The sequence below is a fragment of the Euwallacea similis genome, unplaced genomic scaffold, assembly GCF_039881205.1.
Source record: "Euwallacea similis isolate ESF13 unplaced genomic scaffold, ESF131.1 scaffold_45, whole genome shotgun sequence".
Lineage (NCBI taxonomy): Eukaryota > Metazoa > Arthropoda > Insecta > Coleoptera > Curculionidae > Euwallacea > Euwallacea similis.
Genome location: NW_027098670.1, coordinates 385,221 through 403,450, shown reverse-complemented (window position 1 = coordinate 403,450; position 18,230 = coordinate 385,221). Strand labels below are relative to the sequence as shown.

The 18,230-nt window shown below is 53.2% G+C and overlaps 1 protein-coding gene across 1 annotated transcript; it reads right to left on the bottom strand.

Annotated features, from left to right (window-relative positions):
- Positions 1-4,066: 4,066 nt before the first annotated feature.
- LOC136418915 (golgin subfamily A member 6-like protein 2) lies at positions 4,067-6,277 on the bottom strand. Its single transcript, XM_066405125.1, has one exon. The coding sequence runs from the start codon at positions 6,275-6,277 to the stop codon at positions 4,067-4,069; it is 2,211 nt and encodes a 736-aa protein (XP_066261222.1).
- Between the last annotated feature and the right edge of the window lie 11,953 nt (positions 6,278-18,230).

The window sequence follows — 18,230 nt, the reverse complement described above, 5'->3', positions numbered from 1 at the left end:
CTTCCTTTGAAGGCAGTCGTTGTATTTCGACAGTCAGCGAGGCCTGCTTCGGCACCTCGCCCGCCGTCCCCTGGGGGTCCGAAGTCCCCTGAGGAAGTAACCTTTTTTCCATTTCCTTGCGTTCCATCATATTTCTGAAAAAGTGTGCCCCTCTTAGTCCGCTCCCGGTCCCGGTGTCACCAGTATCCCCAGTGACACCGCGACCCGGAACGTTCAGCCCTCCCACCACGGCAAGGTGGGGACACGTTGGGAGGGAACCTGAACTAACCTGAACTAACCTGAACTAACCTGAACTAACCTGAACTAACCTGAACTAACCTGAACTAACCTGAACTAACCTGAACTAACCTGAACTAACCTGAACTAACCTGAACTAACCTGAACTAACCTGAACTAACCTGAACTAACCTGAACTAACCTGAACTAACCTGAACTAACCTGAACTAACCTGAACTAACCTGAACTAACCTGAACTAACCTGAACTAACCTGAACTAACCTGAACTAACCTGAACTAACCTGAACTAACCTGAACTAACCTGAACTAACCTGAACTAACCTGAACTAACCTGAACTAACCTGAACTAACCTGAACTAACCTGAACTAACCTGAACTAACCTGAACTAACCTGAACTAACCTGAACTAACCTGAACTAACCTGAACTAACCTGAACTAACCTGAACTAACCTGAACTAACCTGAACTAACCTGAACTAACCTGAACTAACCTGAACTAACCTGAACTAACCTGAACTAACCTGAACTAACCTGAACTAACCTGAACTAACCTGAACTAACCTGAACTAACCTGAACTAACCTGAACTAACCTTTTTTTTTTTTTTTTTTTTTTTTTTTTTTTTGCGAGGAGGAGGGAATCTTCTTAAGACACCCGACTTGGTCCACAGCCGGGTAGTGTGGGATTCGACCGACCATTACGTCGCCCGCCTACCCACTAAACCCACCTCCCCTCTTCTGCCCCGGGACCGCCTCACGGCATTTCATCAGGGCTTCCTCGATCTCCCAGACTAGGTGCGGACACGCACCCCACTTTTCTTCCTCTCGTTCTCCCTTGCAATCTTGGCCTTCAGGATTTTTTCCGTCAGGCCCACAAATGCTTCCCATTTTCTCTCACTATCCACCAATTCATTTCCTATCTTGTTTCGGTCCAGGTCGAGTCCGCTCTCCCTGGCCTCCACCCGATAGCCCTCCCATTCTGGACATTCCCAGAGCGTATGCTCCGGTGTGTCCTCATTCGCATCGCAGAACCAGCAACGCGCACTCCTCTCCACCCCGATGCGCTTCAGATACTTACCAAACACACCGTGCCCGGTAAATACCTGTGACAGCGCATACCCGCTCTTACTCCACTCACACTCGTACCAGATCCGGATCCGGGGTATGAAGGTTTTAATCCAGCCCTCATACTTCTCCCAGTCCTTCTCCCATTCTCTCATCACCCATTCTTTCGCCTCGCTCCTACCTTCACCTTCACTCAGCATACTTCTCTCTAGTACTCTAATCCGCACCGGAGGTATCTTGGCCAAAGCTAACACCGCCTCGGTTGGTGCCGTTCTGTAGGCACTGGCCACCCGGAGTGCGAGCAAACGATTTGCCCTCTCCAGGATGGCCACGTACTTGCCGCACGTCATCTCCGTCTTCCAGACAGGAGCTGCGTACAGCAGAACCGACGATGCCGCCATCACCATCAACCTCCGTCTTTCATACCCCAATCCACCGACTCTAGGCAAAATGCCTTCGAGCTTCCCAATCACTCTAGATACCTTTTCGGCGGTCCGGCGCGCATGCTCACCGAAGCGAGCATTTCTGCTGAACCACACTCCCAGGTACTTCACGCATTCTTTCGTCTCGTACGAGACGTCGTCCACTCTCAGACTCATACTCCTTATTTTCCTTCGCCCGGCCAGGAGAACCATTTCGGTTTTCTCCGTGGCCATGCTAAGTCCCATGCTTTCGAACGTATCGGCGACCAGTTCCATGGCCTGCCTAGTCCGCGTCTCTAGGGTTTCCCCGTCCCCCGCCGTGACCACCAACGCCAGGTCGTCCGCGTAAGCCACCGGAGTGACTCCACGCGGGTACCCGGCCGTCAGTATCCCGTCGTAGTAGAGGTTCCACAAGACGGGGCCCAGCACAGACCCCTGAGGCACCCCACACGACAACTCTCGGACCCCCCCGTCTGGCAACACCAAAACCCGAGCATGCAGGTACGACTGAACTACGTTCAAGAGGTACCCGCTCATCGGGGACCTCCTCAACACATTCATGATGAGGTCCCACGGTGCACTGTTAAAAGCGTTCTTCACATCTATCGTTACCATGACGCAGAAGCCCGCATGCGTGTAACTTTTCCTCCTGATCCCCTCCACGACCTGCATGACAGACCGCATGGCGTCCAGGGTGCTCCTGCCCTTAACGAACCCATACTGTCTCTCATCAATCATGCCATACCTCGTCGCTTCTTCCAGCAATCTGGTCTTGACCACCTTTTCCGCCACTTTCCCGAGTCCGTCCACAAGGCATATGGGCCGGTACGTGGCCTCCGCACCCGGATCACGCTTCGGTTTCTCCACCAGCACGAGTCGAGTCCTCTTCCAAACCTTAGGGTACTCGCCCGAGGTCAAGATGCGATTCACGCAACCCACCATACCCTGGGGCACTGCCCCAAGATACAGCTTCAAGACCTCGTTCGGTATTCCGTCCAGTCCCGGAGCCTTGCGGCTCTTGAGTTCCCCGACCGCCCGGCGGATCTCCTCCGCCGTAACCCGAGGCACGTCATCCGGCACTACCCGCACCTTTTCCCACATTACCCGCGGCTTCACCGGGAACAGCGTGTCCACCTGCCTGTGCATTTCTGCCGTGGGCAGGGGACCACTTCTCAGTCGGCCAAGTTTCCCGGCCACAATCTTGTAGCCGAGTCCCCAGACGTCCGTTTCCAGCTCCGCACACACACGATTCCATTCATCTCTCTTGGCCTTCCTTACGGACGCCTTGAGAGCCTTCTTTTCCCTTTTATACCTGTCGGCTGCCTCGGTCTCATCCGTTTCGGATCTAGACCGGTGCCGCCCCCTTCCTCTCTCTCTCGTCCACTTCCTTCTTGCTCTCACACATGCTTTCCGCCTTTCGGCGACCTCTTCATTCCACCAGTACACCTCTCGTTTCGCATTCCCACTCTCACGTTTCCTTAAACACCGGTCACAAGCTTCGCTTATCTCCCGAACTATTCCTTCGGGAGTTTCCACTTCGCCCAGACCGTCATGCACCATCACGTACTGGCTCAATCGCCCTAACCCCTTCTCGTTCACTTTCCATCCTACCTTCTTCTCGCTTCTATCCACGCCAACAGGTACAGTTCCCCCACGCGTCAAGCGATAGGAGATGTACCTGTGGCCACTTCCGCTCTCCATTCCCACTTCAACATTCCAATCACGCACGCAACCATGCACAGTCGTACCTGCCATGGTCACGTCAATCAGCGACCTGCCGTTCCGGTTCCCGAACGTCCACTCGCCCCCGGTGTTTATGGGGACGAGTTCCACGGCCTCCAGGAACTCTTCCAGGACCCGTCCGTAGGCATTCGTCACCCAGGAGCCGAACCGCCCACTCTTGGCGTTCAGGTCCCCAGCGATGAGAACCTTCCTGCCGTCACGCCCCCTGACATACCCCTCCAGTCGCCGAATCCACGCCTCGAATGAAGCAGTGGTCCGGTTCGGAGAGAAGTACGCGGAGACGAGAGTGACACCGTCCAGCTCCGCTGCAACGAACCCCCGGTCTCGGTGGATTGACTGCACGCTCACACCCGGCGCAAGCCAGATGAAAGCGTCGTCGCACCTGTCCCTTACTAGGCTCCCTTCGGCCACGCACGGTTCCTGACCGAGCACCACGTGGATGCCCTGCTCTCTGATCACCTGGTACATGAGGTCCATCGCGAGACGGCCCCTGTCCAGGTTGATCTGCAGGCACCGCAGTTCCCTGTCCGACGCCATGACCCCATACAGACCCACACCAACACTCACACTCACATTCACGCACACTCACCCGTGTCCGCTCCTAGTCCTTCCCCGTCCCTTCCACGGCTCCTCCATCTCCATCGGCCACCAGCGACCGCAGGAAGCTGGTTGATGGAGAGTCGTCCCCATCCTGCTCCCCTCTGGGGGTGGAGGCCGCCACCGGCCTCTGCCTCGTCTTCGGGGTGTCCTCCGACCCCTCGCCCTTGGGCTCCCCCTTCGCCTTGGGTTTTCCCTTGGCTTTGGGTTCGCCCTTGGCCTTGGGTTCCCCCTTGGCCTTGGGCCCACCCTCAGCCTTGGGTCCTCCCTTGGCTCCGGTTTCCCCCTTGGGCTTGGGCTCGCACCCGGGCCCCCCAGCACTGTGCCCCCCCTTTTTGCACAGGGGGCAGTACCGCTCCGCTTGGCAGGCGGCGGCCTTGTGGCCCCCCTGCGCGCACCTTGCGCAAAGCTGCGAGCGGTCCTCCCCCTTGCACTCCCCAGCCTTGTGGCCTCCCTGCCAGCACCGGTAGCATCGGCCGGACTCCCTTCTCTCCCGCAGCCGGCACCGCGAGATGCCGACCCGGAGATCCGCGATCCGCCGGACGCTCGCCGCCACCTCGGCCTCCACTAGGATGGTGGCGGTTTGGCAGCTTCCGAAGCTGGGCCGGATGCTCAGCAGCCGTAGCCGCCCCTGCTCCACCCCCGCCGCGGTCGCCACCGCCCCTACCACCTCCTCCCCCGTGGTAACCCCGTCCAGGCCGTATACCAGGAAGGCCACCGGTCTCCCAGTCCCCCCCCGCACACGCCCCCCTCCAAGCTCCCTGGCGAGAAGCTCCCTGAGCCTCTCTCCCTTCCCACCCTTAGGCACGGTCAGAAGGACCTCGCCCTTCTTGGTTTCCCTGACCGTGCCCACCTTTACCTCTCCCCCCCCGGTCGCGACCACCTGGCGTACCCTTTTCAGGGCATCCAGGTAGGTCGTCCCCGCCTCTCTGGTGACGAAGATGGCCTCCTCCTCCCTTGAGGTGGCCCTCCCCGTTCCGCTCTCCCCAGCCCCTGTCAGGTAGAAGCGGAGCTTAACTCCACCTCCCTCTGCCGCCAGTTCCCCCAACTTCCTCATCTTCAGGGGATCCGTCCCCTGAACATGAGGGACCACTACCCTGGTCCTGCCCTCCTCCCTGGCGGTCTCCACGAGCTCCCTAAGGGCCTCGTAAACCCCCTCCGGGCTCACTTCCCCCTTTAACCTCCGGTAGAAGACGTATCGTGTCTTCTCCTCGGTTCTCCCCCCCTTCCGCAGCCGGCACGATTGTACCAAGAATGGCACCCTTCCTCTCTGGTCCTCCCCCAGCTCTTTCAGTTCGGGGAGCATCCTCAACACCCCGTCCCGTGCCGCGGAAGCTTCCTCCCCCACTATGACCGCCAGGTCGCTCCCATACCCTTCCCCCCATGCATCCCCACTCACCTGCTCCGTTTGAGAGAACAGACCCTCCTCCCAGCGCTCCCGGATCGCCGCACGCAGCTCTCCAGAAGCAACTAGTCGGCGGATCCGCTCTCTCTGCTCCCTGGTCCTCCGCTCCTCTTCCGACTCCGTTTGGGTGGCACAGTCGACCCTCTCCACCGCCGTCCTGCCCACCCTCTCCATCTCCTCGATCCTCCTCCTTAAGGCCCCGTTCTCTTCCCGCAGCCTCTCCGTCTCCTCGCACGTCCTTTCCTCCCGGGCTGCTCTGCGCAGGACGCTCCGCAGCCCGGAGACAGCGTTCACGAAGTCCTGGTTTGGCCTGTAGCTCTTCTTGAGCTGCCTCTCCAGGTCGTCCGCCCTCGCCACGGCCTCCTCCAGTGCCGTTCCCCTCTCCTCAGTGGACTGGGAGAAGCTTTCCTCCGCCTCTCTCCTTCTTTTGCCCCTCTGGCTAGGGGTGCTTGTAGGTGGGGGCATCTCCAAGGAGAAGGCGGAGAAGAACTCCTCCCCCCCCAGGGCGCTCACCGCCCCCTCCGATGCCCTCCTAGTGGGTAGTGCCTCGGACACCGCCAGCGACCTCCACGCCTCGCCCGGAGCAGTCTCCCTGCGAGTGGGCGGGGATCGCCGCATCCTACCACTCCTCGCGAACGGGCTCTCCATATCCCGGTCCTCCACATCTCCAACGACGCCTTCAGCGTCGGAGCGGTTCTGGCCCCCCCCAGAATCCTTGGGGCCAGCATTGGTCACCGGGGCTTTCACCCGGTCGGAACCAATGGCGGGATTATTACCCGCCTGGGGTACACGTTTTGGGTGACCACTCATCATAACTGTAATTTAAACACATATACGGACGCCACACATCCAGGTAAGTATTGGGTAAGTATAGGTTATTTAGGATAGGAATAGGCTAGTAATTTGGATCATTTTCAGGATACTCCGAGGAGGCGGCTCATCACAAGGATAGGGATAAGGATAAGGTAAGTGGATAAATTGCACTTTGGGATTGAAGTACAATTTCAGCTCGAGTACCGCAGATTCGCCACGTCTGTGTTCACTGGATGAAGGTGAACCCCCACGGAGCCGCTAGGAACTGGTCTTCCATCCAGCCACGCATCCCTTCGGCGCGCACCCCACCTTAGGATTTGGGAGGTATTTATAGTGGCCTCACCACGCGATCCCAAAGGATCCCCACGCACCCGATCATCCCGGTTGTTGACCACATCACTGCAGCCCCCACCAAGACCCATCGGCTGTTTGCGGTTTGCTCCTTGGAAGTTGTTGGAAGAACAGGATACTCCGAAGAGTTGGATTTTCTAAGGACGTCAGGTGAGTTGGGAGAAGTTGCACTCTTTGAGGTAAGTACAATTTCAGCTAAGGTACCGCGCGCTCGCCAAGCCCGTATCCACAGTGTGGACCCCTTCGAGGCCGCTGAGGATTGGGCTTCCCCCCATCCTTGCATCTCTTGGGCGCGCGCCATGCCGCGAGAATTGGAAGGTGTTATAGTGGCCTCACCACTCGATCCCCGAAGAGATCCCCGTTCACCTGATCCACCCCGGCCCCGAAGACATCCTTGTCCCCGTTGCCGAAATCCATCAGCTGTTTACGGTTTGTTAAGCTGGTCCACGGCGGAAGTTTTCGTTCCGGACTTGCAGTTTTTAAGCTGAAGCCATCACTTATCACTCCCACTAACCAGTGACCTCGCAAGAAGTCCTGGCCGTTCCCCTATCCGCCACCCGGGGGACGCGCCCGATAGATTGCTCAATCCACGGGAACCTGAACTAACCTGAACTAACCTGAACTAACCTGAACTAACCTGAACTAACCTGAACTAACCTGAACTAACCTGAACTAACCTGAACTAACCTGAACTAACCTGAACTAACCTGAACTAACCTGAACTAACCTGAACTAACCTGAACTAACCTGAACTAACCTGAACTAACCTGAACTAACCTGAACTAACCTGAACTAACCTGAACTAACCTGAACTAACCTGAACTAACCTGAACTAACCTGAACTAACCTGAACTAACCTGAACTAACCTGAACTAACCTGAACTAACCTGAACTAACCTGAACTAACCTGAACTAACCTGAACTAACCTGAACTAACCTGAACTAACCTGAACTAACCTGAACTAACCTGAACTAACCTGAACTAACCTGAACTAACCTTTTTTTTTTTTTTTTTTTTTTTTTTTTTGCGAGGAGGAGGGAATCTTCTTAAGACACCCAGCTTGGTCCACAGCCGGGTAGTGTGGGACTCGACCGACCATTACGTCGCCCGCCTACCCACTAAAACCACCTCCCCTCTTCTGCCCCGGGACTACCTTTCGGTATTGCTTCAGGGCACGGGCAATCCCAATGGATCACCTTCGAGGGCGGTCTCGAGCTCTCGCCCCCTCCTTCACTCTATCATTCTCATGCTTCACCTTTGCCCTCACTATCGCTTCTACCATGCATTCAAAAGCATCCCATTTCTCCTTACTCTCCAATAATTCGAGCCCTATCGTTCTCCGGTCCATGGCGAGTCCCTTCGCCCTGGCTTCGGCCCGAGAGCCCTCCCACTCCGGGCACTCCCAGATTGTGTGTTCCGGGGTGTCCACCACATCCCTATCTCCATCCCTGCAGAACCAGCAGCGGTCGCTCGCTTCCACACCAATCCTGCGCAGGTATTTCCCAAACACTCCGTGCCCGGTAAACACCTGCGCCAACATATAGCCACTCTTACTCCATTCCGTCATGCACCACTGCTTTACATTAGGGATGAACACTTTAACCCACCCGTCGTACTTCTCCCACTCCCTCTGCCATTCGTCCATAACCCACTCCTTAATCACCCCCCTGTACTCTTGTCCTTCCTCCCACATTCTACTCCTCTCCAACACTCTAATTCTCACCGGAGGTATCTTGGCCAATGCCAACACCGCTGCGGTCGGTGCCGTTCTGTAGGCACCGGCCACCCGAAGCGCGAGCAAACGATTTGCCCTCTCCAGGATGGCCGCGTACTTTCCGCACGTCAGCTCCGTCTGCCAGACAGGAGCCGCGTACAGCAAGACCGACGATGCTGCCATCACCATCAACCTCCGTCTTTCGTACCCCAAACCACCGGCTCTAGGCAGAATGCCTTCGAGCTTCCCAATTACTCTAGATACCTTTTCGGCGGTCCGACGTGCGTGCTCACCGAAGCGAGCATTTCTGCCGAACCACACTCCCAGGTACTTCACGCATTCCTTCGTCTCGTACGAGACGTCATCTACTCTGAGACTCATGCTTCTTATTTTCCTCCGCCCGGCCAGGAGCACCATCTCCGTCTTGTCCGTCGCCGTACGAAGTCCCATGGCACGGAAAGTTTCAGAGACCAGTTCCATAGCCTCCCTGGTCCTCATCTCTAGGATTTCCCCGTTCCGCGCCTCGACCACCAACGCCAGGTCGTCCGCGTACGCCACCGGAGTGACGCCCTTTGGATAACCCACCGTCAGTATCTCGTCGTAGTACAAGTTCCACAAGACGGGGCCCAGAACAGACCCCTGAGGAACCCCACACGACATCTCCCGGACCTCCCCGTTAGGCAACACTAAAAAGCGCTCTTGCAGGTACGACTGGACCACATCGACCAGGTACCTGCTCACCGGGGACCTCCTCAAAACATCCATGATGAGATCCCACGGAGCCGAATTAAAGGCGTTCTTGACATCGATCGTTACCATAACGCAGAAGCCCGCGTGCGTGTAACTTTTCCTCCTGATACCCTCCACGATCCGCATCACGGCCCGCATGGCGTCCATGGTGCTCCTACCTTTGACGAACCCATACTGTCTCTCACTTATCATATCATACTGCTTTGCCTCTTCCAGCAGTCTGGTCTTGACCACCCTCTCCGCCACCTTCCCAAGTCCGTCGACCAGGCAGATGGGCCGGTACGTGGTCTCCGCCCCGGGGTCCCGCTTTGGCTTCTCCACCAGTACGAGCCGAGTTCTCTTCCAGGCCTTAGGGTATTCGCCCGAGGTTAAGATGCGATTAACGCAACCCACCATACCCTGGGGCGCTGCCCCTAGGTACAGCTTCAAAACCTCGCTCGGTATCCCGTCCAGCCCCGGAGCCTTATGGCTCTTGAGACCCCCGACCGCCTGCAGGATCTCCTCCGTCGTGACCTCCGGGACGTCGTTCGACCCCGTCATCGTCCTCTCCCATCTAACTCGCGGCATCTTCGGGAAGAGCTCGTCCACCTGTCGGATCATTTCTGATTCCGGCAGGGGGCCCGTTCTTAGGCGGCCAAGTTTCCCAGCCACGATCTTGTAGCCGAGACCCCAGACGTCCGTCTCCAGCTCCGCGCACAATTCCTTCCACGCTTTCCTCTTGGAGTCCCTAATGGTCTCCTTGAGTACTCTTCTCGCATCCTTATACGCTCTCTCCGCACTTGTCTCTCTCTCATCACCCTCCATTCTGACCCTTTCTCTCGTCCATCTTCTCCTCGCCTTAACACACTCTCTCCGCCTCTCTCCTATCGTATCGTTCCACCAATACACTGCATGCTTCACTCCCCCCTTACCACTTACCTTTCTCCTAAAGCACTCATCACAGGCGTTGCTGATCTCCCGGACAACCCCTTCAGGATCCTCGGCAACTCCCACTACCGAACTCCCCCCAACGTACTCACGCAACTTTTCCATACCACGCTCGGTCAACAACCATCCACCGCATCGTCCCCCACTACCCCTGTCGCTCTCTTGCTCCACCGACCTGCCACCGCCCATAATTATCCGGTAAGTAACGTACCTGTGACCGCTTCCACTCTCCTTTTCCGTCTCCACCCTCCAGTCAGTCACCAAGTCAACCACTTTCGTTCCTGCCATAGTCACGTCGATCAGTGACCTTCCACGTCTGTTCCCGAAAGTCCACTCGCACCCGTTGTTGATGGGTGCAAGTTCCGTCGCGTCCAAGAACTCCTCCAGGACCCGTCCGTAGGCATTCGTCACCCCAGAGCCGAACCGCCCACTCTTAGCGTTCAGGTCCCCAGCAATGAGAACCCTCCTGCCGTCACGCCCCCTAACGTACCCCTCCATCCGCCCAAGCCAGGCCGTGAATTCGGCCGTGCTCCTGTTCGGCGAGAAATACGCGGAGACGAGAGTGACGCCGTCCAGCTCCGCAGCAACGAACCCCCGGCCCCGGTGAAGGGACCGTACCTCCACGCCAGGCGCGATCCAGAGGAAGGCGCAGTCCCCCCTGTCCCGGACCAAGCCCCCAGTCGCCTTATTCGGCTCTTGGCCGATCACTACATCGATCCCCGATTCCCTGATCACCTGGAGCATGAGATCCGTCGCGAGACGACCTCGGTCCAGGTTGATCTGGAGACACCGAATCTGCCTGCTCGACGCCGCCATGACCCCTAACATTCACTCGTGTACACACACACACACACAACACACCTCTACTCACCGTTCGTGCCCCCACGGGCACCCGTATCCTCCTCCCTCCTCGAGGTCCCCAAGGTCCGCGGGAGGCTCTCGCCACTGCTGTCCCCTCCCTCCTCCATCGGCACCTCCTTCGGCGTGGAAGTTGCATCCGGCTCCGCCCTCCTGTCCTTAGGGGTGGGAGGCTCTTTAAAGGCCGACGCCTTCTCTTCCACTGGAGCCGGTATCACTGCCTCCTTTTTTCTCACCATCTTCTTTCGGGGTCCTGGTGCGGACGCCGTGAGTCCCGCCTCCGGCTCCCCCGGTTTCTCAGGTCTTGCCTTCGTCACCTGAGGTTCCTTCGGCGCAGGCCCCCGGCCCCCACAACCAGGCCCCCCGACGCTGTGTCCCCCAGTGCCGCACAGAGGACAGAACCTCTCCCCCCTACATTCACTCGCCCGATGACCCTCTTTTCCGCACCGTGTGCAGAGCCGGGATCGATCTTCCTCCCTGCAATCCCGCGCCCTGTGGCCCATCCCCCAACATCTGAAGCAGCGGCCGCTGTCCCGTCGTTCCCGCAGTCGGCACCTGGATATGCCTATACGTACCTCAGCGAGGCGCCGCAGCCCCTCCGCAGCCGCCCCTTCCTCCACTCGGAGAGTGGCAGACTGACAGCTTCCGAAGCTGGGCCTGAGCCCCACCAGACGAATCTGATGCCGACCCAGACCCGCCGCGGTCGCCACCGTCCCCACTACCTCCTCCGCCGTAGTGACCCCATCCAGCCCGTGCATGATGAAGGTGACCGGTCTCCCAATCCCCCCCCTCACCCTCTCCGCTCCCAGCTCCTTGGATAGGAGCTCCCTGAGCCTCTCCACCCTCCCTGTACCCCTTGGCATCGCCAGTAAGACCTCCCCTTGCCTCGTCTCCCTAACGGTGTGCACGTCCCCTCCTGCGCCCCCCCGTGCCACCACCTGACGCACCCGCTTGAGCGCGTCCAAGTAGGAGCCCCCCTGCTCCTTGGAGATGAAGATAAGGTCCTCACCCCCCCGCCCCGCGTTATCCCCCTTACCGGGCCCCTTGCCCGGCAAGTAGAACCTCATCCTCACCTGCGTATCGGTCGCTGCCAATTCGCCCAGCTTGCGGACAACCCCAGGGTCGGTTCCTTGGATTAACGGTATCACTACCTTCGTCCTCCCCTCCCCTGACATTGTCCTGACCAAACTCCTCAGAGCGCCAAGTACCCCCTCTAGTTCCGTATTCTCCAGTCGCCTGAAGAACACGTACCGTTCTCTCACCTCAGTCTTTCCCCCCTTACGCATTCGACACGACTGCGTGAGGAAGGGGATCTCACCCTCCTCGGCTTCCTCCAGTTCCCGCAGCTCCGGAAGCTGAGCCATGACCCTCTCCATCAGTGGGCTTGTCTGCGCCCCAGCCAGCACCCCCAAATCCGATCCATAGCCCTCCGCCAGCGGATCCCCATAGGCGACCTCCGTCAGCGAGAACATGCCCGGCTCCCAGCGTTCCCGCACGGCCGCAAGCAGCTCGCCCGAGTCCACCAAGCACCGAACACGCTCCCTCTGCTCGGCCACCGTACGCTCCTCCTCTGTAGCGGTCTGAGTCCCACACGTAGCAGTCTCCACCGCACACCCCCTACGCCTCTCTAGAACCTTGACCCGCTCTCTCAGTTCCTGTCTCTCCCCCACGGCTTCTTCCAGGTCCAGCACGGCCCTCCTGAGCGCCCTCTTCAGATCTGCCACCGAGTCCCGCAGATCTTCCTTCGGCCTGTAACCCGCTCGTAGAACCCTCTCAAGGTCCTCGACCCGTTGACAGGCCTCCTCCATCGCTCCCATGGTGTTAGGAGGAGGGGTTTCTTCCTCCCGACGCTTCCTCTTCTCCTGCACCGCCGGGGTGCATGCGTGGGGGAGTCCATCCATCGATAGGTCCGAGTGAAACTCTTCCCTCTCACATCTGTTTACCGCCTCCTCCGACATTCTTCGCTCCGGCAGTCCCTCGAGCCCTGCAAAAGACCTCCAAACACTTACCTCTCCCATGGTCTCCTCTTCATTCACTTCTCGCTCGTCCTTCTCTATCTCCCTCGCTGCTTTGGGTGGTGTTCGCTGGACCTTTCGGCTTCTCGCGAACACCTCCTCCCCTTCAGATCCTCCCGAATCCTGCCTCTCCCTCAAGCTACCCCTACGGGTCTCGGTGACCGTCGTCAGCTTCTTCTTCTTCTTCCCAGTAGTAGTTACCGGGGTGGCGACCTTGGGGTCCATCGCGCACCCTTCCTTTGAAGGCAGTCGTTGTATTTCGACAGTCAGCGAGGCCTGCTTCGGCACCTCGCCCGCCGTCCCCTGGGGGTCCGAAGTCCCCTGAGGAAGTAACCTTTTTTCCATTTCCTTGCGTTCCATCATATTTCTGAAAAAGTGTGCCCCTCTTAGTCCGCTCCCGGTCCCGGTGTCACCAGTATCCCCAGTGACACCGCGACCCGGAACGTTCAGCCCTCCCACCACGGCAAGGTGGGGACACGTTGGGAGGGAACCTGAACTAACCTGAACTAACCTGAACTAACCTTTTTTTTTTTTTTTTTTTTTTTTGTATAGGGAAGGAAAACCTTCATAGGTACCCGGTCTGTTGGTCTGGCGACCGGGTTATGTGGGATTCACCCCCCTGAAGGAAGGGCGCCTACCCACTAAAAACCTCCCCTCTTCACCCTGCATCCCTCCCGGAACCGCCTCACAGCATTACTTCGGGAGGGGGGTGGTTTTTTCTTTTTCTTTCCGAATAGTGCCATTCTTTTCCGCCCTCGCCCTAGTTTGCCCTCACTGATGCTATCTGTAATTGTAGAATTCCTGTCCTTCGTCTGTCTGCAATTGTAGAACTCTTGTCCTTCGTTTGTCTATAGTTATAGAATTCTTGTTCCTCATCTGTCTGTAGTTGTTGAATTCTTGTCCTTCGTCTGTCTGTAACTTTAGAATTCCTGTCCTTCGTCTGTCTGTAATTGTAGAATTCCTGTCCTTCGTCTGTCTGCAATTGTAGAACTCTTGTCCTTCGTTTGTCTATAATTGTAGAATTCTTGTTCCTCATCTGTCTGTAATTGTTGAATTCTTGTCCTTCGTCTGTCTGTAATTGTGGAATTCCTATCCTTCATCTGTCTGCAATTGTAGAACTCTTGTCCTTCGTTTGTCTATAATTGTAGAATTCTTGTTCCTCATCTGCCTGTAATTGTTGAATTCCTGTCCTTCGTCTGTCTGTAACTCCTCCGTCCGCAAGATTTAAGGCCATCACACCTCGCCCGCACCATTGCCCTCCATAATTCTCTCATCCGACTCCTTCCGCTTCAGCACCTCAACAATCCAGTTTTCTATGTGTCCCCAGTTTTCCCTATTCTCGATCATTGTCCCTACGATGTTTGTCGGTGTTACTGTTCTACCTATGCTGTTTTCCATTCTGAGTCTATTTCCCTTCCATCTTTCACACTCAAAAAAGGTATGGTGTGCGGTATCTCTACCCCCACAATACCAACACTCATCCGTGTCTCTGACTTTAAATCTATTCAGATACTGAGCGAAGCAGCCGTGTCCCGTCAAAAATTGAGTCACCCAATAATTTATCTCCCCGTGCGATCTATTCACCCAAGTATCCAATTGTGGAATCAATGTCGCTGTCCATGTACCTCCCGATCTACTTTGCCATTCTTCTTGCCATCTCTCCATAGTATTTCTTCTTCTTTCGCGATCTGCTTGTTTCCCTCCTTCGTTCCTAAATTTGTCACTTCTTTCCTCTATCACTCTATCAATCGGAATTGAAGCCGCTATCACCTCCAACGTTGCCGTAGCCACTGTTCGATAAGCACTACACACCCGTAGATTTGCCATTCTCTGTATCTTCCTGCATTTTTCCCTGTATTTCTGATATCTTAGACATTCCCCCCATATTGGACATCCGTATGTAATGATTGATGTGGTCACGCTGTGAATAAGTTTTCTTTTGCTTTGTTTTGGTCCATCGATTTTCGGCATTAACCGGTTCAGTGCTCTGGTTGAATTTTCCGCCTTATTTATTACATAATCCATATGTCCTCTCCATTTTAGGTTCCTTTCCAATATTAGTCCCAAGTATTTTATTTTATTTTGCGTTGTTACTTGTCTCCCTCTTAGAGTAAATGAAATTTCTTTTAATTTTCTTCCCCCATATAGGATTATTGTATTTGTTTTCTCTGGAGCGATTTTTAATTTCTTTTCTTCTATTGCTGTTTCAATTTTCCATAACGCTTGTTTCATTTTGTTTATCAGACTTTCCCTAGTTTTGGCCGTTGTTATAACTGCTGTGTCATCAGCAAATCCTATAATCTCCGTTTCTTGAGGCATCTTCGTTCTTAGTACCGAATCATAGTAAACATTCCACAATATCGGTCCAATTATAGATCCTTGTGGGACCCCGCATGACATTCCATATTCTTTCCCCCTTTCTGTAATTATCCTTCTGTCTTTTAAATAATCCTTAATTATGTTAATAATATAACTTTTTATTTCCTTTCTTTCTAGGGTTTCTATTATTTCTTTCCAATCCGCGCTGTTGAAAGCGTTTTTTATATCCATTACCGCCATTGCGCAGACTTTGCGATTTTTTGATGCTTTCTGTTTTACCTCCTTCACTTTTTCCTTAATTTTCGCCAGGGCGTGGAGCGTCGATTTTTTTCGCTGAAATCCGTATTGGTTATTTGAGAGTCCCCCATGTACTATTATTTCCTTTTGCAATCTGTCTCCAATTATTCTCTCATACAGTTTCCCCATGACATTTATCAAGCATATCGGCCTAAAGTTCTTCTTTTCCATTTTTTCATGTTTTTGTTTTTCTATTAGGACCACTCTTGCTTTTTTCCACTCCGAGTTTACTGTCATCTTTTTAATTTCGTCATTCATTGCACTTGCGTATATCTGCGGGCACATTTCTGCCGACCATTTAATCACTTCGGGCGGAATTCCATCCATTCCTGCAGCCCTTCTTGCCTTCATCCTCCCTGCCGCGCTTCTCACTTCATCCGTTGTTATTTCCGGAATCTCTTCCGCCTTGACTGCCTCAAACATCCACTTTTCTTCCGGTTTGACCGGGAAGAGCTCCCTTATAACTTCTTCTTCCTCCTCTTCGGTTAGTTGTACATTTCTTTGTTGTTTCAGTTTCTTCCGAGCTATTTTATAACCTCTTCCCCACGGATCACCGTCTATATCTCTACATATCTCCTTCCAGGCCTTTTCCTTGGCGGTTCTAATTGCCCTTTTTAGCTCTCTTTTACTTTCTTTGTATATTTCTATACGTCCACCTTCATCTTCCTTTGAATATTTTCCTCTTTCTCTGCCAATGTCCCGTCTTGCCCGCAAACATTTCTTCCTGATTGTAGCTATTTCCTGTGACCACCAATAAACTTCACTTTTTTCCCTAAATCTTCTGTGCGTTATCAGGGTTTCGTTTCCTGCTTTGTTTATGATCTCAGTCAGCCGCTCCACTGTCACGTTTAAATTCGTTTTGTCGCATTCCTCCTTGAATTTTTTTAGAAAGTTATTTTTACTGCCTTCGTTTATTTTCCATTTATATTTGTTTAGGTTTTTCCCGTAGTTTTTTGTTTCTTTTATTTTCTCTATTGTGTAGAATATGTTATTGTGATCGCTGAGATTTATTTCGTCGTCCGTTTTCCATTGGTCTACCCTCCACTCACCGGTCTTTGTCGCCATCGTTATGTCAATTATTGAGCTTCCCCTTTCATTTTGGAATGTCGGTACTTTCCCCCTGTTGCAAATTTTCATTTCCATTTCTGTCATGAACTCCTCAATTATTTCCCCTCTCCTATCTGTACAGTTTGAATTCCATATTTTATTTTTTGCATTAAAATCACCTGCCACGACTGCATTTTTTTTATTTCTCTTTAGATGATTTTTGAGCTTTTCCATGTATTCCTCAAATTCTGATGTTTTCCTATTTGGTGAGAAGTAGCACGAATAGAATACGACCCCTCCCACTTCCACGCTTGTGAAGCCTTCCCCCTCTTCGTATGCTCTAACGGCTCCGATATTTTTGTTACACACTTTTATTGCTGCATCCTTCCGTTTATCCGTAATCCAATTACCCCCCAATTTTTCCCTATTTGGCTCCGACACTATACACACGTCAATTTGTTTTTCGTTTATTGTTTTGTATGACAAATCCATTGCTTCCCTCCTCCTTCCCAAATTTATCTGTAATACTTTAATTGACATTTGTTACGTATTTACTCCTTTTGTTTTCGTTTTCCTCTCTTATTCTTTCTACTAGTTCCCTATAATATTTACACTTAAAACTGTCCGTGCGGTGGCCCTCTTGGTTACATGTTAGGCAGAAGGGTTTCTCTTTGCATTCTTTTACCGTATGTTCCGTTTTGTTGCATTTTAGACATCTTTTCTCCGTTACTTGCGTCATTTTACATGTTTCTCTTCGGTGTCCAATTTTAAGACAATTACTACATCTGTTTGGTACTATCTTTTCTAAAACTCTGCATCTGTTCCACTTAATCTCAAGTCTTTTGTCTTGCAATATTCTGTATCCTATTTCTTCTGGTACTTCTGCTTGCGCATATCTTAATCCTTTATTATTCTCTTTTTCTATTATGTCAACAGTTATTTCCTCATTCTGCATTGTTTCCTCTCTATTGTATTTCCTTATGGCTTCTTCTATGTCCTGTTTGTCTATTTCTCTCGTCAAATCTCTAATTATAATATGTTTTTTCTTGTTAACTTTTTCCGCTTTGGCCCTTCCGTTCAATTGTCTATCCATTTCTTGCTTCAGCTTATCTATATTACTTTTATCCTTACTTGCCACTCTTATTTTTAGAAAACCATTTTTTGCAGTTTCTTGTCTCGTTATTTTTAGGTTATATTTTTTAAGCTCAATATTATTTTTCATTTGCTTAACTGCCTCTGAGTAGCTGTCAGTCGCTAGATTTTCTCCTGCTCGTATTTCTATGGTTTCATTATACCATCTCTCCGGGAATATCCATGGATTTGTTGATTGTATTGTTTTGCTTGTATCCGCTGTCTCTCGTCCCATTATTCCCCTTCGTCCTTCTTTTTCATAAATGACTACCTCCAAGTTTTTGTTTAGAAGCGCATCTTCCAATATTTTTCTCAATAGGTCGCTATTTACTGTTTCTGACGTTCCCAGTGCTATTTTTTGTTTATTCGTTTTGGTTACCCGCTCAACAATGGTTTTCACTGTATCTCTAATTTTACATAAGTCTTTTGTTGTATTTTCGTTCCTTCTTTTTCTATCCGTTATTCCTGCCAGCCAAAGTGATTTCTCCTTCGTGTCATGATCACCCTCTATTTTGTTGTATATGCGTATTACTTTTCCAT

Bases quoted from the DNA above. Each gene is read 5' to 3' on its own strand.
- LOC136418915 (XM_066405125.1), bottom strand. From the start codon at position 6,277: ATGAGTGGTCACCCAAAACGTGTACCCCAGGCGGGTAATAATCCCGCC.